The sequence below is a fragment of the Arvicola amphibius genome, chromosome 8 (genome assembly GCF_903992535.2).
Source record: "Arvicola amphibius chromosome 8, mArvAmp1.2, whole genome shotgun sequence".
NCBI lineage: Eukaryota > Metazoa > Chordata > Mammalia > Rodentia > Cricetidae > Arvicola > Arvicola amphibius.
Window position 1 is genome coordinate 117,329,381 of NC_052054.1, and position 26,647 is coordinate 117,356,027.

General features: G+C 50.9%; 1 protein-coding gene across 4 annotated transcripts in view; it reads left to right on the forward strand.

The window, feature by feature from the left end:
* Window positions 1-26,647, forward strand: part of Tns1 (tensin 1) — a 215,067-nt gene that overhangs the window by 39,757 nt on the left and 148,663 nt on the right. The window contains exons 2-3 of one of the 4 annotated variants that reach the window (XM_038339634.1): window positions 4,044-4,158; window positions 15,913-15,950. In XM_038339634.1, the coding sequence (XP_038195562.1) occupies window positions 4,044-4,158; window positions 15,913-15,950 (153 nt within the window). Of the gene's footprint in view, window positions 1-4,043; window positions 4,159-14,925; window positions 15,103-15,147; window positions 15,238-15,472; window positions 15,749-15,912; window positions 15,951-26,647 lie in introns of those variants that run through there. The other 3 variants (XM_038339636.1, XM_038339640.1, XM_038339638.1) reach the window with 3 other exon arrangements.

Sequence of the window (26,647 nt, forward strand, 5' to 3'; positions counted from 1 at the left end):
GTGGCAGCCAGATTCAAACATCAGCCTGCTCTCGTGGCAAGGTCTGCCTTTGGTCTCAGGGTTGGGACATTTCCTTTGAGTGTCAGAAGGAGGAGGCTTACCCGCCCTACACTCTCTCCTCCGCCATCCCGTCTTGTCCCTTTCTACAGCATCACTGGACACCTTGCTTCCTAGTGAGGGACGCTGAGCTAGCGGAGTCCCTGCTCCTCCTCTGGGATGACAGACGTGACTTTGGTCCCCATAGGTGTCCCTCACATCCTGTACTCCTCACAACTGCCATGGCGTCCCTCATCTCTCACTCTGTCCACTGCAGACCTAAGCTCTGTTGGGTACTTGGAGGCCCAGAGAAGGTTACTGATGCTCGCAAGGCCACACGGCCTAGGGAGCAGGTCTCCGGATTCCAGGCCCAGTGTTCTTCTGTCAGAGCCTGAAGGAAAGAGCACCCAGGGCTGCTGAGAAGGTCCAAGCAGGTCAGAGCCCTGGGAGCATTGTCTGCCTTCCAAGTCCACCGCAGTTTGTAAATTCAGGAATCACAGGACAGGTAGGCAGGATCACAAAGCCAGGCCTGAGCCTGGATATTCTCTTTACAGTCTGGAAGGCTTCACTCACCTCCTTCCTGCCCACTAGGCAGTGAGGACTCTTTCTGTACTCTAAGAAAAAGGACTTTTCGTAAGGCTTTGGCAGAATTGGACCTAGGGTGTAGGACAGGGAGTTTGGGAAGGTTAGCTGGAATGTCAAATATATTTTATCTTTTAGTGGAAAGGAGGAGGGGGATTGGGGTACTTTTGGATTCCTTCCTGCCTATCTCACATAGTCCTCCAGTCAAGGTCCCTCTGTGTTCCACCCCCACCCCAGGTTCTGGCTGGGGCTCCTCCTTAGGCTGTCTGACAGAATTGATCAGGAAATCTGACAGCCAAAGTTGAGCTGGGAAAACGGGGGGGGGTGGGGAAACAGCAGAATGGAGGCCCCTCACTGGACCCAGGCTGTAGCTGTCTGGACTAGCAGACCCCTGGCTGGCGTTTGGGGTGTGGGGCGGGGCATTCAGGATCGGCTCAGTGAGAGCTGCTGCTCATTATGACCACCAGGAGTCGCTGCTGGACTTTGGACGCTATTCATAGGTTGCTTTACCTCTGCCCTGGACTTGTCTCTGCTTCCCCAACCTTTCACCTAGTCTGCCTGTCTATCTTTGATTTCAAAACAGTCTCAAGCTTCAGAAGGGTTGAAAACACCACAGAAAGATCGTTCTCTCCTGAACACTGGGAGAGTGAGTTACTGACCCCGCCCCCCCCCCCCTCGCCCCAACTCCACTTTAAATACCTTCCTGATTTTCCCACAAGGACTTGGATTTCACAGGGTACAGAGGTCATTATCAGAGGTTGACAATGTGGGGAAGTCACTACTATCTAAGGCTCAGATACTGTGGCATCTCACTGGGTGCCCCTGAGATGTCCCTAAGGCCACCACAGACATCTAGTTCAGAAACAGCCAGTGCTTTTGCTGCAGCGCCTGGAGTCTCCTCCCGTCTGGGAGTCTCTGCCGTCCCTTGACTTTCGTAACCTTGTCACTTGTGAAGACTCCAGGCCATTTCATTTGTAGATGGTGCCTCAGCTTGGGTCTTGATTAGATTCAGGTTGTGGCTTTTGGCAGGAGTATCACAGAGTGACACTTTGTTCACGGCCAGCCCTCCCAGGTGCGCGACTTCTATTCATCCTGCCCGGGTGACGGTGGCTTACTTTGAACACTTGATTGGCATCTGTCTGGGAAATCTATCTCCCACTTTATTTATTTTTGAGACAGTCTGTCTCAGGCTGACCTTAAACCTGGGGATTCCACGTGTGCCACCACACCCAGCTCCATCCTCTGTGACTAGATGCCTGGGGAGGAGAGGTGCTTCAAGACTCTATATTCTATTTTGACTTCTTCGTTTATTATTTTTCTCACAATGGGCTCTTTGAAGCCGTTGCTGTCATCATGTGTCTTGATGCTCGACTCTTCCCTGGTGTGGCCCTTGGGAGCTCCTAGTCCTTGTCTGTCCCTCTTTGTCTCCTAGTTCCCTCTTAGCTGTGTGCCTCTATTCATGCTCGCTCTCCGTGTACTTGTGGCTTGCGCCTTTCTTCTCCTTTGCCCTTATCTTGGTCTGCCCTGTCTGATTCTCTAAGGCTTGTCTCTCTCTCTCAGCATGCTTCCTCCTCCTCCTTCTGTCCATTTCTTCCTGTCTCTTTGGCTTGCTGCCCCTGACCCAGCCTCATTTTGCCTGCATCTCTGTGTTTTGGTGGCACCTAGAACTGCGTCCTCAGTGTTGCCAGACAGGAGTCTCAGGTTTGCTAAGTGTATGGACCACTCTTTCTCTCCCAAACCAAGTTGCCCCCTCCAGCCATGGCTCCGAGCTGAGAGGCACAGGGACAAGGAGTGGGAGGATTGCTTAGAGAGCAGGATTCCTCTGCACATGTAAAGCCCATGGCCTGGCCTCAGCATGTGCCTAGAATGGTCACCAGATTGTGTCTATGTCCTGGCCAGTCCCTGCCGACGAGGGACCAGTGGAGACAGAGGGGGAGTGATTGTGGCATGCAGTACTTCCTCCAGGAGTTCCCTGAGCAGGAAGTCCATAGTCCATGTAGCGATGAGCCGCGGAGTGGGCAGTGTCATGTGCTCTCTTGTGAGGCTACACAGGACAGACAGTCAGAACTTAGTATGTGTTTGTAGTGCTGTCTGGAGGGGAACTGATGACTCTGTGTCTGTGTGTGTGTGTGACCTGCTGGCCTAGGTACAGCTGACAGTAAGATAGAAGCATGCTCTGAGAGCAAGCCTGTTGCTCTTCTCACAGGAGAGGTAGGATATAGTCTCAAATAGGGATTTAAGAGGATCGTGTGTTCCAGGGCTATATGGTTTACTGGCACAAAGAAATAAAATAAAATAGAAAATGTAACATACTATGTTTTCATAAGACTAGGGGTATTGCTTGGCAGCGGAGCACACACTTAGCATGCTCAAGGCTCTGGGTTTGATCCCCAGAATATTTTCATATTGTAAAGAATAGGAAATAAGGTCTGAAGAGATGACTCAGTGATTAAGAGCACTGGCTGCTCTTCCAGAGGTCCTGGGTTCAATTCCCAGCAACCACATGGTAGCTCACAGCCATCTATAATGAGATCTGGTGCCCTCTTCTGGCCTGCAGGCACACATGGAAGGAATGTTGTATACATACTAAATAAATCTTAAAAAAAGAATGGGAAATAAAAATAAAGGTAGACGAGACCCCGTGGAGTAGGGGAAAGTTTGAGAGAAGATAGGGAAGTGGCCTGGAGAAGTCAGGGACCACCCACAGTGGAATGGATAAATCAGCTGCACTCACGCAATGGAAAACTATACAGCAGCGAAGCGGAAGGAATGGCTGCATTCCATCAGAACAGGCAAATGTTGGATGAGGGACCCTGCACACCGCAGGGCATACTGGCAATTCCATTTCTGCAGAGTTTAAGATCCAGTGAAGTAATCCACTGACAAGAGAAGTCCCCTCGGTATGGGATGGTGTACGGTTGGCGTGTAGAAGGCACACGGAGGGTGTGTGGTTGGTGTGGTGTGGAAGGTGCTAACTAAGGTGCCCTGGGCAAGCTGTGCAGCTTTTGGATTCCATGCTTTATGGTCCCGGGGAAGTAAATAAAGGACCTTACACAAGCTAGGCAAGTGTTAGGTCATTCAGCGCCAGCTCTGCCCAATGAAACTGCACATTTAAACCTAGTTGCTTAACTGTGTTTTAACACCAGAGTAATTGTGAAGAGAAACGTGGATGGGAGCCATGGAGGGCAACCCCTGGTACTAATCTGCAGTCACTGCCTGGCCCTGTCCACTGATATGCTAGTCTGGGATCCTGGGATGAATGTCCATCACTTCTGTGCCATTCTTGACCCTGAGGCACCTCTTGCCTCCTGGGGCTTTTGCCTTGGTTTTTCTCTACCCTGCCAGTATTTTTCCTCCTCTGTCCCCAACTTCTTCCCAGGACCCCAGTATTCATCTGACTGACCTCTGGGCTTCTCTTCCTACAGCCAGAAGACCTGGAGGCTCCCAAGACCCACCATTTCAAGGTGAAGGCCTTCAAGAAGGTGAAACCTTGTGGCATCTGCCGCCAGGCCATCACTCGGGAGGGCTGCGTTTGCAAAGGTTCGTGGCTGATGGGACCCAGGGCATGCTGCTGCTGTTGTTGGATCTGTCTAATTAGGGCGGGTGGGGTCACCGCTGGGCACATTTGCCCGTCTTTCATCTGTTGTAGACATTGAAAACCTAGACGATAAGCACGTGGAGTGTGTGATGACGTGTGGCAGGTGGTGATGGTATGATCCTAGTAGAGATTGTATGAAGGCACAGGCCTGACATGTGGATGGTAAGCAGAGCAGGTAGCATCGGGAGGCGTAGGGACAGGATGTGGTGGTATGTGGGTGGCATATGGTTGGGGTGGAGGAGTCCCGTAAAGGGTTGTGGCCGGTGGGTAAAAGTCATGCATAAGCCTTAGAAATCAAACCATGATGGATGAAGCCGGGCGGTGGTGGCACACCCCTTAGATCCCAGCACTCGGGAGGCAGAGGCAGGTGGATCCCTGAGTTCCCTGAGTTGGAGGCCAGTCTGGTCTATAGAATGAGTCCCAGGACAGTCAGGGATCCAGAGAGAAACCTTGTTTCGAAAAGAGAACAGACAAACAAATAAACAAAGAGAGAAAGGCATGATGTTGTGTGAAAAACTGCATAGTTAGATTTGGAAAGCGTGGAAGGTGCTTAGCTAGTGTATGGAAGTACACGGCCAGCTGTGGGAAGTGTGGGGAGACAGAAAGCACATGGTTGGCATGTAACAGGTGTGGTTTGGTGTGTGGAGGATGTGCGGTTGGCATGTGGCAGGTTTGCGGTTAGGAAGTGGAACGTGGTGGACACATGGAAGGTACGTGGGAAGGTTCGTGCCTGCTGTGTGGAAGGCGTTTGGCATGGGGAATGTTCAGTTGGAATATGCAAAAGGGCGTGGTTGGTGCATGCAAGGCACATGAATGGCATGTGCCTAGCATCAGCGGTGATGCAAACAAACCAAGCCACTTTTGGGTGGTTTGGGTTGACTTTAAGCAGCCCCAAATCACTGTGGGCTACTGAACTTTTCCAGTCACTATTATCATGTGCTTTTGAAGGGCCTCTCTGTCCCAGAGACAAGACAAGAAGTCTGTCTTGTCACAGATCCTAGAGGGCGATCAGCACCTGTGACTCACACCCTCGTCCCCAGTTGCTCTTGTAGATGCAGTTCTCCTTTCAGCCATATGTCCTGTCTGTCACCAGGGTCCCCCGTGTGGCCAAGTCGCTGAGCTTCCCACTATGACTCTCAGCCAATCAGCTGCTTCTCCAATCCAGTCTCCAGCAGCTTTCCTGGTCTGAAGAGTGTGCATATAGTTACACCAAAGCCCTGGTTAAAGCTGTTGGAGTCCCACTGCCTTAGAGATACAAGCCTTAGCTGCAGGCCCGCTGGGTTCAGCCCGTGTCCTTCCCCATGCCAAGGGATGTGCTCTTTCCTGCCCAGCCTCTCAGCCTGTGCTCCTCCCTATGTGTTCAGCCCAGAGGGGACAGGCGGGGGATACTAGAACCCATAATAATTGCTAAGGCACTTACTGAGGACCACATACCATGAGGCATCGTCTCATCTGGTACTCATAGCATCTGCAAGATGTTGGTCTTATATCTGCTTTATAAGTGAAGAAACTGAGGTTGGTGGTGATTGTGTCTTGTGTTGACTGGTTGGGTTAGAGCAGGGAATTTGGGAGCTGAACTTTGAAGGGGTCAAGGGAAAGCAGTTGTGTATGGAGGTAGGAGTGTGTGTGTATGTGTGTGTGTGTGTGTGTGTCCAGGAAAGACATGAATGGCTCAGACATTATGGCCCATAATGAACCATCAATCTAGGCAACAAGAATGCATGCAATATCTGGATTAGCCACATGGCGTCGCCCTCGTCCCTCCCAAGAGCTCTAGCAAGGACTCCACAGGGGAGCTATGGAGAGGCTTTATGAAGGACAGGCTTTGCATTTTTATTGTATAATAGCCCTCATTCTGCCCTGTACCTTCAGGTCACACAAACTGGCTTCTGTTTCCCCTTGCTCTCCACTTTCTTCCTCTTGGAGTTTTCCTCTCATCTGAGAGGCACCAGCTAGAGCAGGGAAAGAGGGAATTTTAGGATTTGGAGTGTGACTGTGGGCACATCTCTGCCTAGTTTTCTCTGGTGTTTCTGTGTCTAGCCTCCCTGATGACTTAGTCACGAGTTCTCAAAGCCAGGGCCCTGGTTCCCACGTGCATGGGAGTCTCCCAGTTTCACCCTGAATCTCGAGGCAGAGGAGACCACGGGCCAGAGGAAAGCCTGGACTCCAATCCAGACACCACCAGGCCACATGATGTCCAGGAGCAGTCCTGCAAGGAGGAGGGGGGATGGCTCTGGGCTTGGCCACATGTGAACCTCAGCAGAAGGGTAGGGTTGCCTTGACAGGGCCAGGGTGGGAGAAGTAGGCATGGATCAAGTCTGCTGTGGAACAAGGATATTGTGGTGGCATGAGGTGAACGTACCATCTTATTTATTCATTCATACTGCCCTCCATCCATTTTACCCATCTGACCATCCTTGTGTTGTTTGTCTATTTATCCACGCAATCTGCCCATCCCTTTATCCATCCCTTCACCCATCCCTGCATCCATCCATCCCTGCATCCATTCATCCCTGCATCCATCCATCCCTGCATCCATCCCTGCATCCATCCATCCATCCATCCCTCCCTTCATCCATCCATCCATGCATGCATCCATCCCTGCATCCATCCATCCATCCATCCATCCATCCATCCATCCATCCATCCCTGCATCCATCCATCCATCCATGTATCCATGCATCCCTGCATCCATCCATCCCTGCATCCATCCATCCCTTCATCCATCCATCCATCCATCCCTGCATCCATCCATCCCTTCATCCATCCATCCATCCATGCATGCATCCATGCATCCATCTATCGACCCATCCACCCAGGGCCACCAGATATGGCTGTGCAACTTGTTCTGTAGCAGAGGGTCTATGATTGACAAGTCCCTGTATGACTTCTGGGACTTGACTGGGCCAGCAAGGGAATGAAGAAAAGACAGACACATGCACACAGAGAGACAGAAGTACCTGGGATTGGGTGGACTAGGCTCACTGATGGAGAAACTGCAATAGCCCAGGAGACTGGATCAGGGATGCTCAACGAGGGGCATGAGGGAGTGCTTGGAATATTCCCTTGGGAGGTCAGCAAGCTGGGAAGGTCAGCTAACTCACCCAATGCAGGTGCTGCTTCCCCTCTGTGTACCTGTGGGTCCTTCTGATGCTTGCAAGCGGAGCCATCTTCATGGGTATGGTCACCAAGAGCTACCCAATATCTGGGAAGACAGTCAGGTGTTCATGGAATGCATGGATAGAGCTGGCACTGAAGTGTGGGTGAGGCTGCCCGGTACAGAAGACACATCCTGGTTAGTCTTTGGCAGGGAAGGAGTCTACAAGCTGGGTCTTGAGGGATGTGTAGGAGTTCCCCAGTCTAAATGGTAGTTTCTTAAAGATCCTTGGCAGAAGTGTTCTAGGGGTGTCTCCTGAATATGTGGGGCCTCAGTAGGAGTATGGATAGACTCAGAGCTGTGGTCAAGAGCCCTAGCCACTAGACTACATTGCCAGCTTGGGAATACAAGGGCTGCTGCCATTGTAGACTTGGTCTGGCATCAAAGCTTAGGCTACTTCCTGTCTCTTGTCTTCTGGTGAGCCCAGAAGCAGGGAGCAGCCACATGTGGCCTCCTCAGAGTAGCACGTGCCCATGGAGGCAGCCAGTCCTTAGTGAGACATGCCAACTCATAGCTTTCCCCTTTCACAAATGGACAAAGAGCAAACCTTCTCCGTCAGATTACAACAGGGATTAAAGAGACACCAGGCAGACAGTTCAGGTAGAGGCCCTGTGTGGCACGCTGTCAGACCCATCAGTATCTTTCAGACTCTACACAAAAGCGAACTGTGCGGGCAATTTGACTAAAACAATGAAAATTTGACAATTCCTGGGAGCAGGGCATCATGGGTACTTGCCTGTGATGGAAATACTCAGGCGGCTGAGGCAGGAGGATCACTATGAGTTGGAGCCAGCAGGGATTAGAGTGTGATCTGTCTCAAAACAAATAAAACATGAGGGCTGGAGAGATGGCTCAGAGGTTAAGAGCATTGCCTGCTCTTCCAAAGGTCCTGAGTTCAATTCCAGGCAACCACATGATGGCTCACAACCATCTGTAATGAGGTCTGGTGCCCTCTTCTGGCCTGCAGACATACACACAGACAGGATATTGTATACATTATAAATAAATATTAAAACAAACAAAACAAAACAAAAAAACTGATAATAGTAAATCAAAACAAAAATTAAGCCTTTGGGGGCCAGTGTGGAATTCTCTGACTCAGAGCCTGAGTCAGAAAGATTCTCAGTCTGAGGCAAGCCTGGGCTACAGAGAGGTTTTGTTTTGTAATTTTATATTTTTTAAACTAAAAACACACAAACGAAAACACAGCAGACAGACAAACAAATCCTTAAAGAAATGAACATGAGTACTGGGAGAGATGACCTGGGGGCCTTTTCTTGTTGTGCCCTCAGAAGCTCACTGCGCCCAGTACCTCAAGAGTTCTGTCTCTACCAGTTAGCATTTCTGGAGAAGCAGGGACAACATAATGTGTGTAGCTAGAGGTGGAGGGAAGGATGGGTGAACGGATGAGTGGATGGATGGATGGATAGACGGATCTCTGGGTGGGTAGCAGGATGGAAGGATGGATGGGTGGAAAGGCAGATTGTAAGTATGTATTGATATATGGATAGATGGATGGATGGATGCAGACAGGTAAATAAGATGCAGACAGGTAGACAGGTATATAGATGGAAAGACAGAAATCGATATTTAGGAACTGGCTCATGTGACAGTGGGGATGTGACAAGTTTTAGTTTGCTAATGGCCATTAGGCTGGAGAGTCAGGGACAAACTACAGTTCAAGTTTGGGCACAGGATGCTGGCAGAGTTCCTCTTGCTGGGGCAGGCTGGTAATTTTTTCTTCAGTGTCCAGCTGATTGGATGAAGGCCACCCGCACGCACCTTGGAGGGTAACATGCTCTGCTTAGAGCCCACTACTGATTTACATGCCAATTTCAGTTTTAAAAACAACTTTACAGAAACACTTAGAATAATGTTTGACCAAACATCTGTGTACTGTGGCCTCTGCCTACCTCCAGGCCCAAGCCATGGGCAGGGCCCACTGATGGCTCAGTGAACAGATGTGTGACCCGGTGCCTGCGGAAGAGCCAAGGTCTGGGCTGGTTACGGCCAGGTCAGGTGCACACTGAGGCTGTGTGTGCATTTTCTGACCCAAGTCCTAGAGGAAAAGGCCATTTAGATCCCAACAATGTGGTTTCCTGTGTTCCCAAGGCAGGAAGTCACCCCAGCCCAGAGCCATAGAGCCCAACTGAGACAGAGCAGGCTACAAGAGAGGTTAGGGTGCAGCTCCCCCAACATTGAAGTGATCAAAAGCCCTCTCCACAGGGGCTCTGTTCCTTCAGTGCCATGCAGGCCAAGCCAGGTGGGCAGGACTTCCTGGAGCTTCAGGTTAATGGGTAGTCCCCAGTGCCTCACCTCAGGGAGTTAGCACAGGAAGACATTGTGGATAGATTGGTGCTCTCCAAGGACCTGGAAGGTCACAACTGTCCAGGTGTCTGCCTTTCTCAGGAGCCTGAAGGACATCTGGAGACAGGAGATAGGGTGATTTTCTCTACCCTGTCTCTACACCCAGTGTCCAAAAGGGGAGTGGAGAATTGTGTCCCAGGAGGCTGTGTTCTTGCCAGCCCCCAGGCCACCTTTCTAGGGCCAGAAGGAGAGTTCCCCTTCCATGGAGGGAAAGAGCTGGTAGACCCTGATGCGGGTGTCTGTCTGTCTGTCTGTGCCGTGGCTCAGACTTACTCCGGCTGTCATCTACAGACACTCATTCAGACAACACATCTGGAACTGGAGGCACCAGTGGCCCTGGTGTCCAGGGAAGGATTGGCTCTGTTTGCACTAGGGCTCCCAGTTGCCGCATGCCCCAGAGGAGTCAGGAGGGGACAGCACTGTGGGGTGGGAGGCTGGAGGGCTTGGGTTCCAGCACAGGAATCCAGGAACATATCCAACCCCAGCTGGGGGACAGACCGGAATGGGTGGTACAGACTCTAATAGCTGGAACAGGGTTGGCGTCCATCTGATTTGGTACCCTAAGCCCAGGAGTAAGGCAGACAGATGAGTGGGTCACCCTGGATGTTGTGTGTGGGGGACTCTGGCCACTGGAGAGTGCTAGAGACAGCTACTGTACCTACTGTACCTGGGGTCATTCCAAGAAAAAACTTCTGCAGTCTTTGTAAACATTGAGCCATCTAATTATGAGGGTGCAGGCCTGTGGAATTTTCAGGCTGCCTGTAAGAACAAGAGGCAGACCAGAGAGGGTAGTGACTTGCCCAGTGGCCACACAGCAAAATGAAAGTGGTTAAGACAGGAACCCAGGTGTCCCTTATAATAACTATAATAAGATGATGAGGATGCTGTTGTCCACAGTAGTCAGACTGAACACTCAGGGCGGGGGGAGGGGTCCCAACTTATCCACTGCATTGCTTTACAAGGCTTCAGTTCCCCGAGGCCAGCTGTGGTTCAAAAATAAGAAAGTTTCAGAAACAATTCCTTAGTTTGAGATGGGTTTTGTAACTGTGAATTGCTGTTCTGTTGCCGTTATGTCCTACATTATTAGTTAAATGCTGCCACAGGCATTTATAAATAGAACAAGGCACCATGCACCTTGGGGTCAGTACCATCTATGGCTTTAAGTACTGACTGGGGGTCTGGGAGGGTACCCTTGGAGGTGAGGGGCCACAGCACAGGGCTCCGCAGCGGCACGGTGACAATCATTTAATCCTACTTTGTGACACACATGGTATCATTGGCTCCATTTTACAGACGAGGGACTGGAAGCTCAGAGTGGCTCGGTAACTTCCCCCAAATCACACAGCTATATCTGCGCCTAGACTGAGAGTTGACTTCCTGCAGCTTAGGCTTTGATGTGGAGAGAGCAAGTACAGCTGCGTGTGCATGTGTGTGTGTGTGTGTGTGTGTGTGTGTGTGTGTGAGAGCGCACATGCACACGCAAGAGAATTGCTGCCACAGCTGGTACAGCTCTCAGCGGATAGGTGGTGTGGTCACTGACCAGCTCCCATGGTCCCTACCTTCCCTAAGTAGGGCTCATCCCACCCACTATACCTGCCCTGTGGCCCCCAAATGCCATCTCTGTCCCAGGGGCTTTAGCTAGGGACAGTCCTACCTGGAAGCTTGCATGTGTTTACTGAGCCCATCTGTGTGGTGGACACAAAACGGCAATTGAGCAGAACCTCCCTTCTGCTGCAGGGGAGCAGGTGTGTGTGTGTGTGTGTGTGTGTGTGTGTGTGTGTGTGTGTGTGTGTGTGTAAGGGAAGGGGCAACCATCTCTGAATGAATGACATCTGGGGAGGCTGGTATGGCAGGACCAGACCCGTTAGGGATACTGAATGGGGGTAGAAGCTGGGGGTAGAAGCTGGGGGTAGAAGCTGGAGTAGGCTGCGGGGAGGAGTTGATTCTAATTGGCAATGTGGTGTGATCCATCAGCACTTGGCTGTGGCCTGTGGATTGATGGGCATAAGGCTGGAGGTGAGAGCCGGCCTATGGAAAGGTAACTGGTGTGAACTGGTGCATAGTGGGAGCTGGGGGCGAGGGCTGGGGATTCCCAGCCTCGCTGAAATTACTTTGTGGAACATGAGGATCAAATGCCCAGCAAGGTGGCAAAAGGGAAGGAGTTAGAGAAGAATGGAAAGGGGTAGGAGCAGCGGGGCCCAGGGAGGGCCGATGGGTGCCCCCCATCAGCCAGCACTGGCCTGACTTCACATTCTGAAGGGCCCAGGGCTTTGATTTCTATATGGTTTATCTACTGCTGTGTGAACATGGCTGTCAGACCTAACTGTTTGAAAGAGTGTCTTCCTCAGCTTGTGCAGCAGGAATGGTAGCATGGGATGCTTCTAGTTTTGGGGTCACTGGAGGCTGAATCAGGATGGCAGCTGGGTCTGGTGGGGGCTATGGTGAGCAGGCTGCTGGAGTGTGCTCTAGACAGGGTAACTGGTTTCCTCAGCTAGGGCAAGACTGAAGTCACAATGCCTTGCCTAGCTTGCCCCCCAAAATCACACACACCGCCAGTTCTACATGATTCTGTCATGTTAGAGTTCAGTTCCTGACAGAATACTTTCAGTGACCAACTTGAAGGCAGCAAAGCTAATTATTCTCAGCTCTAGTCAATGACCACTTCACCTGTGGTGGCCCGGTACATCACAGGTTGTGCACAGGCCTGCTCACCTCATGCGGTGAGGTGACAAAGAGAGAATCAAGACAGGGCAGGGGTCTCCGTATCCCACTCAGGGGCCTAACTTCCACCTTAGGCTGGTTTCTTGTACCTTTATTCCTGCATCAGATAACCCGAGCCACAGGCATCAGGAAGAAACACTCACTTTGCTCATGGTTTCAAAGGCGTTAGTCCATTGTGTTGTGGGCGTGGTTTGGTAGAGCAGTTCCTGCTCCTGCTAGCCAGGAAGTGATTCAGGTGGGGGAGAAAGCCAGCCTGTGATGTCTGTGTTTTCTTTTTCTCACTTGTATTCCATCTGTTCCCCGTGGGATGCAATACTTACTTGCCTTCCTCTCTGGGAGAACAGACAGACCCAGGGGCATGCTTGATTGACCTCCCTGGCACTTCCCAATTAAATGAAGTTAGCAATAGAGGTTATCCAGCTCAAGGCTCTGCTCTTACGGCTTCAGCTTTTCTCCATAAGCCTGATGAACAGCCAGGCCTGATGGTGGTAGAGTCAAGATTACCCAAACCAGGGCTGGATAGATGGCTCAGCCAGTTAAGAGCACTGGTTGCTCTTCCAGAGGACCCAAGTTCAATTCTCAGCACCCACATGGCAGCTCCCAGAGATTTCTAACTCTAGTTCCAGGGGATCTGATTCCCTCTTCTTGCTTCTGCAGGCACCAGGGATACTCGTGATTACTCACAAATACATTTGAATAAGATAAGACACTGATGCATATAAAATAAATAAATAATAATAAAAAGATTACCCAAAGCAGCCCTATCAGTGTAGTGTGTGTGTGTGTGTGTGTGTGTTAGCAGAGGGTGGAGACCATCTTACAGCTGGCTGCCATACTTCCTTTCTGTACCATCCTGAATGTTTCATTGGTCTTGGAGAGGCCAGCAGCATGGTTTGGTCAAGCCTAGAATGACAGCAGGAGAGAGTCAAGGAAGGCAACAGGACCACTGTCCCTGGAGGAGGCCAGAGACAGGTGGCTGAGAATGTGACGGAGGCTCAGTGGGACTGGGGACAGGTGCTCTGAGGTGGAGCACCATACTTGGGGACCTGGCCCTGTGTGCTGAGGTGCCCCTGAAGTGGGGTGGAGACATTTTCTCATACAACTCTGCATTCACCATGCAGGGAGTTCTGGACTGCCATTGCCTGCGTGCCTCCACTTGGGGACACTTGCTGAGTGTCTGTCCACTGAGAGGCTCCTATGGTCCTACAGCAGGGCACTGCTAAGGGCACCTACCAAAGTGAGCGCTGGCATTGCCCCAGGCTGTGCTCATCAAGTCACCATCCTGAGAACTGCCAGGAAAAAGGGTGCCCTTCTATTGCAAAGCCAGGCATACCCATGCCTGGTTCTGGATCGCAGGCACATTCATGCCTGGTTTTGGACCACGGGCACATCCATGCCTGGTTCTAGATCACAGGCACAACTACGCCTATTTCTGGATCACGGGCACACCCATGCCTGGTTCTGGATCACAGACATATCCATGCCTGGTTCTGGATCACAAGCTGGTCTGCCTGGGCCTTGTGACACTGTGTGTCCAGAGTCTGAAGCAGATACTGTCCTAGCTGCAGAGGATACAGGTTGAGTGAGATGGGCAAGCTCCCTGTGCTCAAGAGTTTAGTGCAGGCAGACAGCTCAGCTGGAAGTTGCCTAGGGAGACTTCAGATTGTGAACTGGTCAGACGAGGCGACAATGAGGCACTGAAAGGACTAACCGAGGCCACTGTAATGTGGGCAGTCAGGAAAGACCTTTATAAGGAGGTAGCCTTGAGTGGATCCTACCAGCCGAGGGGGATTTGACTGGCTAAGGACTGGGGATGACAGAGTCCCAGGCTGCCAGAACAGCATAAACAAAGGCCCCTAGGGAGAAGAGAGCTTGTTGCATCCTGGGAATGTCAGAAATGTGGAAGACACTGGAGGAAGACTGAGTCCTGGTCCCCCACTATGTCCCTAGTGTCTAGATTGGGGGTTGAGAGGCCCAGTGGGCTGAAGGGGCTATTGGTTGAACATGAGCTATGGCAGGGGGCTTGCAGTGCAGGGGACGGTTGAATGTGGGAGATGATTAAATGACAGGGACCACACAGTCACGGGGAGACTTTCAGCTAGGTCCAACTCAGGGGACACCTATTAAGCCCTTACAGTGTACCAGGTACAGATGGGGGTATCCATTTGTAGTCTCGGCCAGCAGTGGGGGTCTCCTAGGCTCAGGCCAATTGAACTGAGGTTTTCTTAGTCCTAAAGTCCCTGTCCCAAGGAAGGCATGAAGGTGAGGTGGGGAGGGTGCTCATGTGAGGGGAACACCTTCTGGAAGGGAGGGAGCTGTCACCTAGGGTGGGGATACAGGCTTAGGGAATCAGGAAAAGGCAAAAGTTAGCTGGATGGTGATGTCATACAGCCGAGGGTGATGGGCCTGAGCTGCTCTGTGGGCTGTTGGGGTCAGTACAGCCTTGCTCAGCTCAGGTTGAGTCACACGGCCTGAACTGGGCCAGGACAGGGTGCCAGTGGTCAAGGTGACATCCCAGGCGCCACCTTGCTGGCCAGGCTGGGTGTGGGGAACTCCATAGCCTCTGTGACTGCAGTGGGGCATCTGAACCTCAACCTTCAGCCAGGACTCTGCTAAAAGCTGGTGGCTGAAGCTGGTAGGGGTGAGTAGGGTGGGCAGACTGGCAGGGGCAGCTGAGAGTTGATTTAGGGGGCACCTCTGCCGCCCGCTTCCCTGTTTCTCTAACCAGTGGCCAGGCTCTTCTGTCCCAGCAGACCCAAATCAACTCAGAACCCAGGTCAGAGGCCCTCAAGCACCCCTGGGAAGGGCTCCTGGAACTTTCTAGAAGTGCCAAGTGCCCTGGGGGGTGGGGCCCGCAGAACAGGGGACATTCCTGGCTTCGGGGAACCTGATAGGAAATTTGATTCCAGCTTCTGGTGGTGGGAGGGAGAGCAAGTTCTCCAAGTGTGTGTGTATGTGTGTGCGCACACTCACATGTAGGCAGGAACTTTGTGTGTATGTGTGTGTGTTTGTTCTGTACTACAGATCCCAGGGTCTCTGTAGCGTGTGTGTGTGTGTGTGTGTGTGTGTGTGTGTGTGTGTGTTTATGTGGTGGGGAGAGTCCTGAGTGCTGTGTGTGCCTGCGGGTGTGCCTGGGCCTCTGGCCTAGGGGAGTGCACGTGTGACAGGCCTGCCTGTAGTTGGGTGTGAGGGGAGAGGCCCCCCTGCTCCTCTGTGCCGCTGGCACTGGGCCTGGGTCCCCACCACCTCGGCCTGGCCTGGCGGGACTCCAGCGGACGCCCTCGGGGGTACGCACCCGGGCTCCCCGTTCTGCCTCCCCTCAGTCCCTCCGCCCCTCTCCTGTCCCCCCTCCCCCTGCCGGGCGTGGAGGGCTGGGGTGGGAGGAGATTGCGCCTGAGTTTCCATTTCATACCTCGCGGCTAAAACTTTCTTTCTGTCTCGCTCCCCGCAGTCTGCAGCTTCTCCTGTCATCGGAAATGCCAGGCCAAGGTAAGGGGCAGTGGAGAGCTGGTAGGGGGCGGGGTGGGGTGGGGCGGCTGCTCTTTGTTTATGCAAAGTGCGGGGCACGGGTCAAGGTGAAGGCCAAGGCCAGGGAGGTTCTGGGGGTCCTGGTCCGCCGTGCACTGCCCTGCGCGGCCCCATTCGGCCAGCCTGGGGTAGCCTCTGCATTACAGAGAGTGGGGGCGGGGCCGTGGAGTTGTCTGACAAGGTACTACCCATTCTTCATGGGCCAGTTACCCCCCCCCCCCCCCCATTTCCGTGCTTAGTTTCTCCAGTGTTTCCTGGCGGGTCATGCAGGAGAGGGAAACTGAGGCGAGAAGACAGGAGCGATTGCTCTGATTGTTCAAACACGTCCTTTCAGGTCTGGGCAGGAGGTGGTGGGTCAGCTTTGTGGAGTAATGAGGTGTGGGGTGGTGGGGGTGTCATGAATTTGGAAGGCAGCTGCTGGCAGGTGGCTCAGCTTCTACCGTGGGTTGGCTACCTATTAGGACTTCTCTCCCTACTCTTCCCCATGTCTGCTCAGGCTCCAGGCCGCCCCCTTCCTGTCACTTCACCTGCCCTTGCTGTAGAAACCTGCCCCTCTGGCAGGAGCCCAGGTGAGAAGGAAGCCGCAGAGCAGGGAGTTAGGTGCAGGGTCCGCTTTTACCATCTGGCTTTATTTTTTATTGGCTGGGAGGTGGTAGGTGTGCCACGGTTCTAACTGAGCCTGATCCACCCCAAGGACATGGGGTTAAGATGCCCATCTCTCAAAACATTTTGAATGTAAAGTGAGCTAAGGCTGTGAGTGCTAAGTGCCCATGCAACAGAAGTGCTCAAAAATCAATCAATGGATCGATCGATCGATCGATCATCAATCAATCAAACAACAAACAAACAACCCACTACTGAGGGACAGGCCTGATTCGGAGGAGAAGGGGCTGTTGATGGAACCTCAGGTCTGGGAGTGATCTGCTCCCCTCTGTGAGATACTGAATATGCCCCCAAGGACTCCTGGAAGAGGAGCACCCCCCACCACACACACACACACACACACACACACACACACACACATACACACACACACACACTATAAATTCTGGTTGCAAAGGGCCTGTGGCTTGCAGCAGGAATACCGGCTATCTGGCTTCCCTGGCTGGGTCAGCTTTATCTTTGGGGGTGCAGGAGGTAATGTGTTCTTGTTTCCCTCTCATGTCTTCTTTGCTCAGTTTATCTGGGGCAGAGTTCTCCATCTTTAACCCCAGAAACTACCAAACTGCTTTCTCCTCTCATTACCCCTCGCAGCCCTTTCCCATATCAGTGTTTCTCAGTGACAGTGAACATTTGTGGTCTCTGGGCCTAAGCCTTATGAACACGTGCAGTGCGCACGCTATCAGATCCGAATCTTGTGATCCCACAGGGCGGAAGATCACGTTGCTTTAAATTGGAGAAACCAAGGCACCAAAAAGTATAGGTGTAGTTCCTCTGCCGTGGCCTTTTGTGCCCCCTTGATTGTCCTCCTCTGACCATTGGCCCATTGTTCTCTGTCCAGATTGATGGCCTTTTTTATGTTCCTCTTTTGCTTTCCGCCTCCTAGTAGCAGCAGGAGACTGTTAAGAAGATCAGGCGATGTGTTTACTGTCAGTGAAAAGTTAGTTGGAATAGGTGGCTCAGAAAGACGTGATGGACAGTGGCCCCCTGTTTCAGAAGGATACCAAAGATGACTTTTAGGGGCATCGGCCTGCCTGATGGACGGGTCCCCCCTGTGCTGGGGGTGCAGGTACCCAAGGCTATACACTTCTGCACTGCTTAGCCAAGGAGGCCAAGTTGAAGGGGAGGGGTCGGGCAGGGCACCTCCATACAGATGGAGCTTTTCATCGGATTTCCCCCTATAGGAAGTGGAACCTCCTGGTGGGTGTACTCCACCCAGCTAGCAAGACTCTACCCAAACCACAGCTCTCACTGCAGGCTGCTTCTTCTCCAGCTGGGAAGCCGAGTTCTGTGCTGCAGGCTTGTAGCTAGATCAGCTTGGTGGACATCCCCTCCACCCTCTGTTTCTAGAGGAGCCACCAAGCAGCTGGCCAGCCCTCTCCACGTACAGGACCCTGCTCTAAGGCAGCTGATAAGTGGGCTAGGTAGGATTAGCCCAGCACAAGTGCTTGGAGGAGGTGTTATGGGACAGGAGACCCAGAGGATGTTCCTGGTGCTGTGAAGGAGAAGAGCCAAGCAAAGGCCCTGAGGTGAGGTGAGCTTGAAGAAAGGCGTGTAAGCTGGAGTTTAGGGCACTAGAAACAGGACCGGGCTGTCACGGTGAGAGGCTGTGTTGCCTCCAGGAGAGGACAGGGCCAGAAGCTGCTAGTGGCATCTACCCAAGAGTACCCAGGGAGTTGGCTGGTGGTATGGCACTCAGAATCATGGGGCAGTAGTGAGGAAGGGGGCCGACTGGGGTGTGTTTCAAAGTCTCGAGCTTTGCCGGTGGGTGGGATGTTGGGTGTGAGAGAGAATCACTGACTCATATGTCTTTGGCCAGAGTGACTGGGGACATATGGCTTCATTTACTGAGTAGAGGAAGTGTGGGAGAAGGTTCCTTGAAAGCACTGTGGGAGATTTTCCTTTGTTTTGTGTCTTTTTCCAGTTTTCTCCCTTCCCTCCATTGGGAAGTTTTCTTGCTGGTTCTTGATTCTGCCTTCCATAATGCTCCAATAGTATAAACCCGTGCTTGAATGGGGTTGGGGTATGGGTACGCAGCAATATATAATGTAACAGAATTCCCTAAATTTAGAAGATCAAAGCAACAATAGCCATTTGTGTTGCTCACTGTCGCTGAGGGTTGGAGTTGGAGAAGGGCTTGGCTGGCCAGTTCTAGCCAGGCAAAGCATGGCAGGCAACATTGTCTTCACCCCTACAATCCACCCATGTTAGAGAGTGAACTCAGGACCTCAGCTATGCTAAGCAAGCTCGTAAGTCTCTCATTGCTTTTCTCTGAGATAGGGTCTTACTAAGGCAGACCTTGAACTCTGCTATAGCCCAAGCTAGCCATATTTACCATCCTGATGTCTTAGCTTATCAAGTAGCTAAGATGACAGACCTGTATCTGTAGGCTTAGCAGCAATCTTCTGAAGGCCTAATGGGGTTTGAGGGACCTCTCTCAGGGGCTCTCTTTTGGGGCTGGCTGCAGATAAAAGCCTCTCTTCAGCTTTGTGGTCTCCTGCTAAGGGCACTTGAGCATTCTCATGTGGTACTGGCTTCCTGGGAATGATTCAAGAGCATGGAGACAGGAACACTATGTCTTTTCCATTCCAGGCTTCGAAGTCTCACGCTGCCACCCATGTGCACTATCCCCTGCAACACAGGGCAGCCCTGTGAGGTGGAGGGTCCTGTGTGGGCTTGTATGCCAGTGGGAGGAACCCATGGAGTCTTCACAGCGAAGCCATGCTAAGGCCATGCTAGTTACTTCTGTGGCTATGGCAAAATATCAACAGAAGCTATTTAAGGGGGGAGAGGTTTGTTTTGTCTCACGGTTTCTGAGAGATTTCATTTTCTACCATGGTGGTGAGGCATGGCGGTGGGTGCATGGGGTAGTGACTTCTCATGATGGGGAGAGGGGGAAGCAAAGCCAGCAGGGGAGAATCACCCACTGCAGTGACCTGCTCCCATGTCCTCGGCCCCACCTCCTTGAAGGCTCCTCAGCCTTCAGAACTGCTCTATAAGCTGGGGACCCAGAGTAGGTAACAAGCCCATGAGGGATACTGAGATTCAGATCATACCAGAAGCTGGCTGCAAATGCCCAGAGAAAGGGCCAGGCTAAGTGATTCAGGGAGGCTGCCTGAGTGTCAGAATGCATCTCTGATGATACAGTATCATGTTTCTTCATCTGTGTCTGCACAGGACTTCCCAACATGCAAGATATTCCCATTCATGTCACAGGCTGGGAGGGGAGGCGGGCGTGGCTCACAGTAACCCTATTTTAGGTATTGACCATTGAAGCCTAGTAAAGGTGGCTAGTGGGGCTTCTGCATCTCTGTACAGAGGACTCGTACTGGGGTTGACCAGGTGAGAAGGGAGTGAAGGAAACAAGGATGTGGGAGAGAAGGGTCTAGAATCTTAGTATGGTTCCAGCACACCCCTTCTCCAGTTCTTATAGAGGCTAATTCTCCCATAGTCCCCATTCTTCGACCTCTTGGGACCTTTGTCTGCACCTTCTTTTTTCTCTGCTGTTGAGGATTTTAAAGGAGTGGTTAGCATTTGTTTCCCACTAATTTTCAAAATTTACTTTTATTTTATGTGTATGATGTTTTGCCTGCACATATGTCTGTGCACTATTTGCCTGCCTGGCACCTGAGGAGGCCAGAAAAGGGAGTTAGAGCCGGTTGTGAGCCACCATGGGATTTGAACCGGGATCCTCTAGAAAAGCAGCCAGTATTCTTAACCACCGAGCCCTCTCTACAGCCCTGTATCTCATTCTACTTCAGATTTTCTCTCTGCTGTTCTCTTTGCCCTCCCCACCTCCGCTTTCTCATGTTACAACCTCCATGTATTTATGTGTGTTATTTTAAGTGTAGTTTTAGAACTGTTTTAGAGTTACAGAGTTGCAGAGGTGCCGTAGGGAGTTACAGAATAGTGGGCCCAGGTTCTTCGGCCCCCAGATGGACTTGCAAGCAGAACCCTAGTGTCCTATTTTGACCAGATCAGGTCATGGCTCCTCCCAGCAAAATACTCTTGGTCCCCTGCAGGTCAGATGGGAGTTACGTGAAAGGAGCAGAGGCCTGGGTGTGCCAACCCTGGGCGACTGAGATCTTGCACAGGTTTTTCCCTGAAGTTCTCTTCTGTGGTCAGGCCAGAGACCCAGATTGGAAAACACGGGAATGTTTTGCATCAGGTGAATGGGTGAACAGATGGCAATGCAGTCTTCAAAGTCATCTTCCTGGGCCGTAAAAAGTCATGGGCTTGGACTGGAGATGCCATTCAGTTGGGAGAGTGCTTGCCTAATGCGAAGGAAGCCCTGGGTTCTATCTACCCTCTGCACCTCATAAAGCAGGTATAGAAGTTCATGCCTGTGATCTCAGAGCTGTGGAGAGGGAGGAAGAAGGAGCAGAAGTTCAAGCGTATCTTCATTTAAATAGTGAACTTGAGACCAGTCTACATGATGCCCTATTTCAAAACACACACACAAACACACACAGAGTCATGGACTAGTCTTATACGGAGGAGGAGACCCAGAGACATGGTGCTGGGTGAGAGAAGCCAAACCCAGAAAAGCTGCACCTTGGATGACCTGTTTTCTATAGATGGGCAGAGTTCCAGTGCTAAGGACTATCTCAGTAGGTTCTGGGAGCAGGAGTCTGAGGAACAGGCCAGCAGTCCATGTGGAGAGTGCTCGGGCAAGCAGAACTGTTTGGCTGTCAAGGTGCTCATACACCCGCCATACCTCTTGAGCCCTCCTAGCATCCAGGAGATGGAAGCAGCAGGACCTTAAGTTCTCAGACAACCAAACCAGGAGTCTGTGGAGATAGCTGGGTCAGTGATGTGCTTGCTGCACAAACACGGGGCCCTGAGTTCAGACTGTAGTGCAAGTAAAAGTGGTGTGTGTCTCTAACCGCAGTGCTGGGGAGGTAGAGACAGCTTCTGGGTCAGCCAGTCTGGCCAATCAGCAAGCTCCAGGTTCAGGTTCAGTAAGAAACTCTGTCTCAAAAACTTACGTTGAAAAAGCAATCGAGGAAGACAGTCTTGTGCTTTTTAAAGCCTATATTGATAAGTGTTTCAAGCATTGATTTTCAAATACTGGAACAGCCTTGTCTTCCTAAGACAAATCTCATTTGGCGATGATATATATATGTATATATATATATCTATATATATCTATATATATATCTCCTATTTGTCATTGGATGAGATCTGCCAATTCGGGGGAGGCTTTAGGAGAGAGATGAGTGTGGTTTTATTTTTGTTTTACAATATCTGTGTCTGGTTTGAGCGACAAGGTAAAACTGGACTCAGAATGACGTGAGAAGCATTCTCTGCATCCTGTATCTGCTTTTTATATTTTTTGGTTTTGTTATGATTTTGAGACAGGGTCCTACTGTGTTGCCCAGGCTATCCCAGAATTCAAGGGAACTTCATTCACCCACCCACCCACCATCTACATCTCAGTATTCCAGGTGACTGGGATTACAGATGTGTGCCACTGTGCCTGGATTCTCTTTTCTTTTTGGAAGTGTTTGTAGACAACTGAAATACATTATTCTTTAAATTTTTGATAGAATTCATCTGCGATACCATCTGGGCCTGGATTTTTATTTGTGGGTAAAATGTTTATTGTTAATTCAATCTATATGTTGTATGGAGTAGAAACTTTTCTGTTTCTTTTTTGGGTCAGATTTGGTACTTTGTATCTTCCTAGGAAACATATACGTTTCATTGTAGTTATCTAGTTTTGTTAACATATAATCCTTTGTAGTGTTCCTTCATCATTTTATTTTGTTTTTTAAAAAATATTTATTTATTTATTTATTTATTTATTTATTATGTATACAATATTCTGTCTGTGTGTATGCCTGCAGGCCAGAAAAGGGCACCAGACCCCATTACAGATGGTTGTGAGCCACCATGTGGTTGCTGGGAATTGAACTCAGGACCTTTGGAAGAGCAGGCAGTGCTCTTAACCCCTGAGCCATCTCTCCAGCCCATCCTTCATCATTTTAAATTATTTTTGTTTTTTATTTTTGTGGAGTCACATGAGAGATGTTACCTCTCTCATTTCTGATTCTGGTCATTTGAGTCTCATTTGTTTTCCTCCCTCCCTCCCTCTCTCTCTCCCTCCCTCCCTCCCTCCTTCCCTCCTTCCCTCTCTCCCTTCCTCTCTCCCTTCCTTCCTTCCTCATTTCCTCATCCTGGCTACAGATTCATCAGTTTCCTCCATAACTTAAAGGAATTCACTTTAGCCCAGTGGTGGTGGTGCAGAAGCAGGTGGATCTCTGTAGAGACCAGCCTGGTCTACAAAGCAAGTTCCTGGACAGCCAGGACTGTTTCATAGAGAAACCCTGTCTTGAATAACGAAAAAATAAAACAAACAAACCCCCCAACCAACCAACCAATCAACCAACCAACCAACCAACCAAATAAAAAAAAAGCAATTCCGTCTTCCCCTCCCCCGACTTACTTTTACAGGATTTTCCATTGTAATGCCAGTTATTGCTGCAAGGAGTTATTGCTGTACTCTCTTCCTACAGCTGCCCTCTTGTTCAAGTTCCTTCTGAAGTAACAGTGTCTGTGCATGTGCATGTGTGTGTATGTGCGTGTGTATGCACGTGTGTATGTGCGCATGTGCGTGTGCGTGCGCACGCACGTGTAGTGGTAACATGTGGGCTTGGAGTATGTTGCATGTACCCTCCCTATCCACAGCGGCAAGCCTAGGGGAGAAAGTTACACTGAGCCCCAACTGGCTTCTTACTTTCCTTAATTGCGGCTCCTCAAAGCACTCATTTATTTATTTATTTATTTTTGGTGTTTCTGACTCTGGGCTGTGTAAACATCACGTGGGGGTTCAAAAGTCAGAGAGGTCTTAGAAGTTCAGAAGGGTGGAAGGGGAGGACCCAGAGCAGAGGGAGACACATCAGAGGTGGGAGACGGAGGACTGGGGACAAGAAGAGGGAGGGAGGAGGAGGATCATGGGAGGTATAAGCCAGGTGAAATTTGCTAAGGGGGCACCGGTCAGCACAGTCCCACAGTGGGGTGTAGGTTGAGGTCTGTAGTGAGAAGTGGAAGGCAGAAATGTACTTTAAGTAACTTAGTACTTAGAAGTCCTGTCAGTGGGGTAGGGCAGAAATGTACTTTAAGTAACTTAGTACTTAGAAGTCCTGTCAGTGGGGTGTGAGGGCCCCACTCCACCTAAGTCTTCCTGTTGCTTCTGCTGGTGGCTCGCTACCTGCAGAGCCAGCTGAGACTGAGTAAGAGAGAAGCTTTTGATTGGCGCGACAACTGGGCAGCTAGAACTCACAGTGCCCTGCCTGCTGTGGTCCAGCTGGGCCTAGAGAGCTCACAGTGCCCTGCCCACTTAGGTGCTGCTGGGCCTAGAGAAGCAGGCGGTGTCGCATGGTCCTGTGATACAACCTGAGACCCAGTGACCTCCAAGAAGGCTTTGCATAGAGGCCAAGGTTTGATTTACATCACTGGCCTAATTGAGGTTGGCGCTCCTGGTCTCAGACACCAATGAATCCTGACTCTTCCGTTCACATGAAGTGTGTTCTATTGGCACATGCTCACCCCTGAAATCTGGTTTCCTTATCGGTGTAAAAATGTTCACAACGGAATGGTGACATGGGCTCAGACAGGTAAAGATGCTTCCCATGATGCTTGGAACCCACTTAGTAGAAGAAGAGAACTGAGTCTGTTCTACACACACACAGACACACATAGACACACAAGCACACAGACACACAAACACACAGACACACATACAAACACACACACAGACACAGACACACACACAGATACACACATACAGAGAGAAAGAGAGAGAGACAGACAGACACACACACAGAGACAGAGAGACAGAGAGAGAGAACCAGGAAAACCAGGCCTGGTGGTCAGGCTGTAATCACATAAGGCTGGGGCAGGATACTGAAAGTTCAAGCCAGGCTTGGCTACAGGGTGAGTTCCAGGTCAGCCAAGGCAACTTATTGAGACTTTCTCAAAATGAAAAAGAAAAGAAGCCGGAGGTGGGGTGGTGGTGGTGGTGGTGGTGGTGCCTGCCTTTAATCCCAGCACTTGGAGGGTGGCAGAAGTAGACAGATCTCTGAGTTCAAGGCTAGCCTGCTCTGCAGAGTGAGTTCCAGGACAGCCAGGGCTACAGAGAAACCCTGCCTTGAAAAACAGAAAAAAAAAAAAAGAAAAAAAGAAAAAAGGAAAAAAAAAAGAAAATAAAGCAAAAGGAAAGAGAGAAGAAGAAAGAGAAGTGGGATGTTAAAGCAGATGCTTGCTTAGCCCTCAAAAGGCTCCAGGTTCATTCCTTAGCCATACACACGGTGATGCTGATCTTGCTGTCACACTGACTTGCAAGGCTGACATGAGGATTAGACACCTTGCAGGTGCAAGTCTGGCATGTGATATAGGCCCTTGCTCAATCAATGGCTCTTAATCTAATATCATGTCATCCTAGGCTTGTAAGGCACCAAGTGTTTCCATACTAACCCAGCGACAGGTCAGGGTAGTTCCACAGAATGACATCCCTCACACCTACAGTCACTTGCTGGCTGGCCAGCTTCCTCCTTGGTTGGTTTTCCTTTTTGTTCTACCCTGCTGGGGACTTCCAGGGGGTGCTGGTGTCTGGCTGATGTGTGACTTGGCTAGCTGTCTGCTGCAGTGGGCAGGTGGGCGGATGTTCATGGGGGGCCATTAGGAGGAGAGGGGTGTGCATGCCTTGGGTACAGAATAAGTCATAGATTAACGCCCTGGCTTGTTCCCACTGGCACTGGCCCCAGGGCACCCAAGCGAGGGTGCCCAGAGGTATCTGGGTTCAAGCCAGGTTCTGTGTGGCACAGCAGGGGGCAGGTCACTCTTGGGTCATGAATGATGGGAGGAGCAGCCTCTTCCTGTCCATGGAAACTCACACGGCTTGGATTCCACCACCAGGCACATTTGCAGAGATCCTGTGTCCTTAAGCCATGGGATCCATGGAATCCAATCCTCGGGACTTCTCAGTAAGGGACACGAGCGTCTCCTCTGGGGCAGAGGAGGAAGTGGGCTGGGAAGTTGACAGTGTGCTCTCATGGCTGGCAAGCTTGGCACGAGGTCCCCTGATTTGAATGTAGGATTGAGGAGAGCCTTGGTAGAGTCTGATCTGACCCCAAGTCTGGCTTAACTAGCTGGGATGTGGGGCCTCTTTGTGGTTTGAATTCTTGATCCGTGGAAGGTCTTCCCTTACATGGTATGGTGAGAATCTAATGGATTAATACATATAAAAATGCTCAGAAGGGCAGGTAAATGCGGGTAGCTGCTACCATTGCTCTGCTGTGAGTGGAGTCTGAAGATGGCTTCAGATTTTCTTCGTTTTCTGCCTGACCAAGGCTTGAGGCCTTCCCCAGAAGACAGCCCTGGGCTGTCCTATGAGATGGTAAGCTCTCGGCAACTGTGTCAGAGAAGAAGGCTGGGCTGGGGGTGACCAGTCTCTTGTTTGACAATGTGGGGGCTGAGAGTCAAAGCTGGCTTACTTATTTTCTGCCTCTGTTGACAAAGGAGTGGCCTTGGGCCATCTCTGCAGTGATTTGGTTGGGCTCGTAGCTGCTGGTGGCAAGGATCTGGGGTGTGGATGAAGTCATGACATGTGGGGTGTATCCTGCAATGCGTGGTGTACTGTAGCCAGTGGCTGTGACTGTGGTAGCTGTGTATGGGATGCTGATTTGGCCTGTCTAGGACCCCAGGGCAGAAATGCCTGTGTCACCTGATCTCCAGGTCAGATGTGCTTGCTACGCTTCCTGGGCAGCCTGTATTGTCAGCTCTCTCTGTTGGGGTGCCTGAGGGCTTCTGGGGGCACATCTTGAGTTGAGTTCTTTCCCTCTAAAGGCTTGATCCTTTCTTGTCTTTTGGTTATTATGACCATAATCTGGGTCCACACTCATGCATGCATGCATATTCCTGGGTTTGTGCATGTGTGTGTGGTAGCCACAGGACAACTGCAGGTGTCACCTTCACGAATGCCATCCTTTGAGACA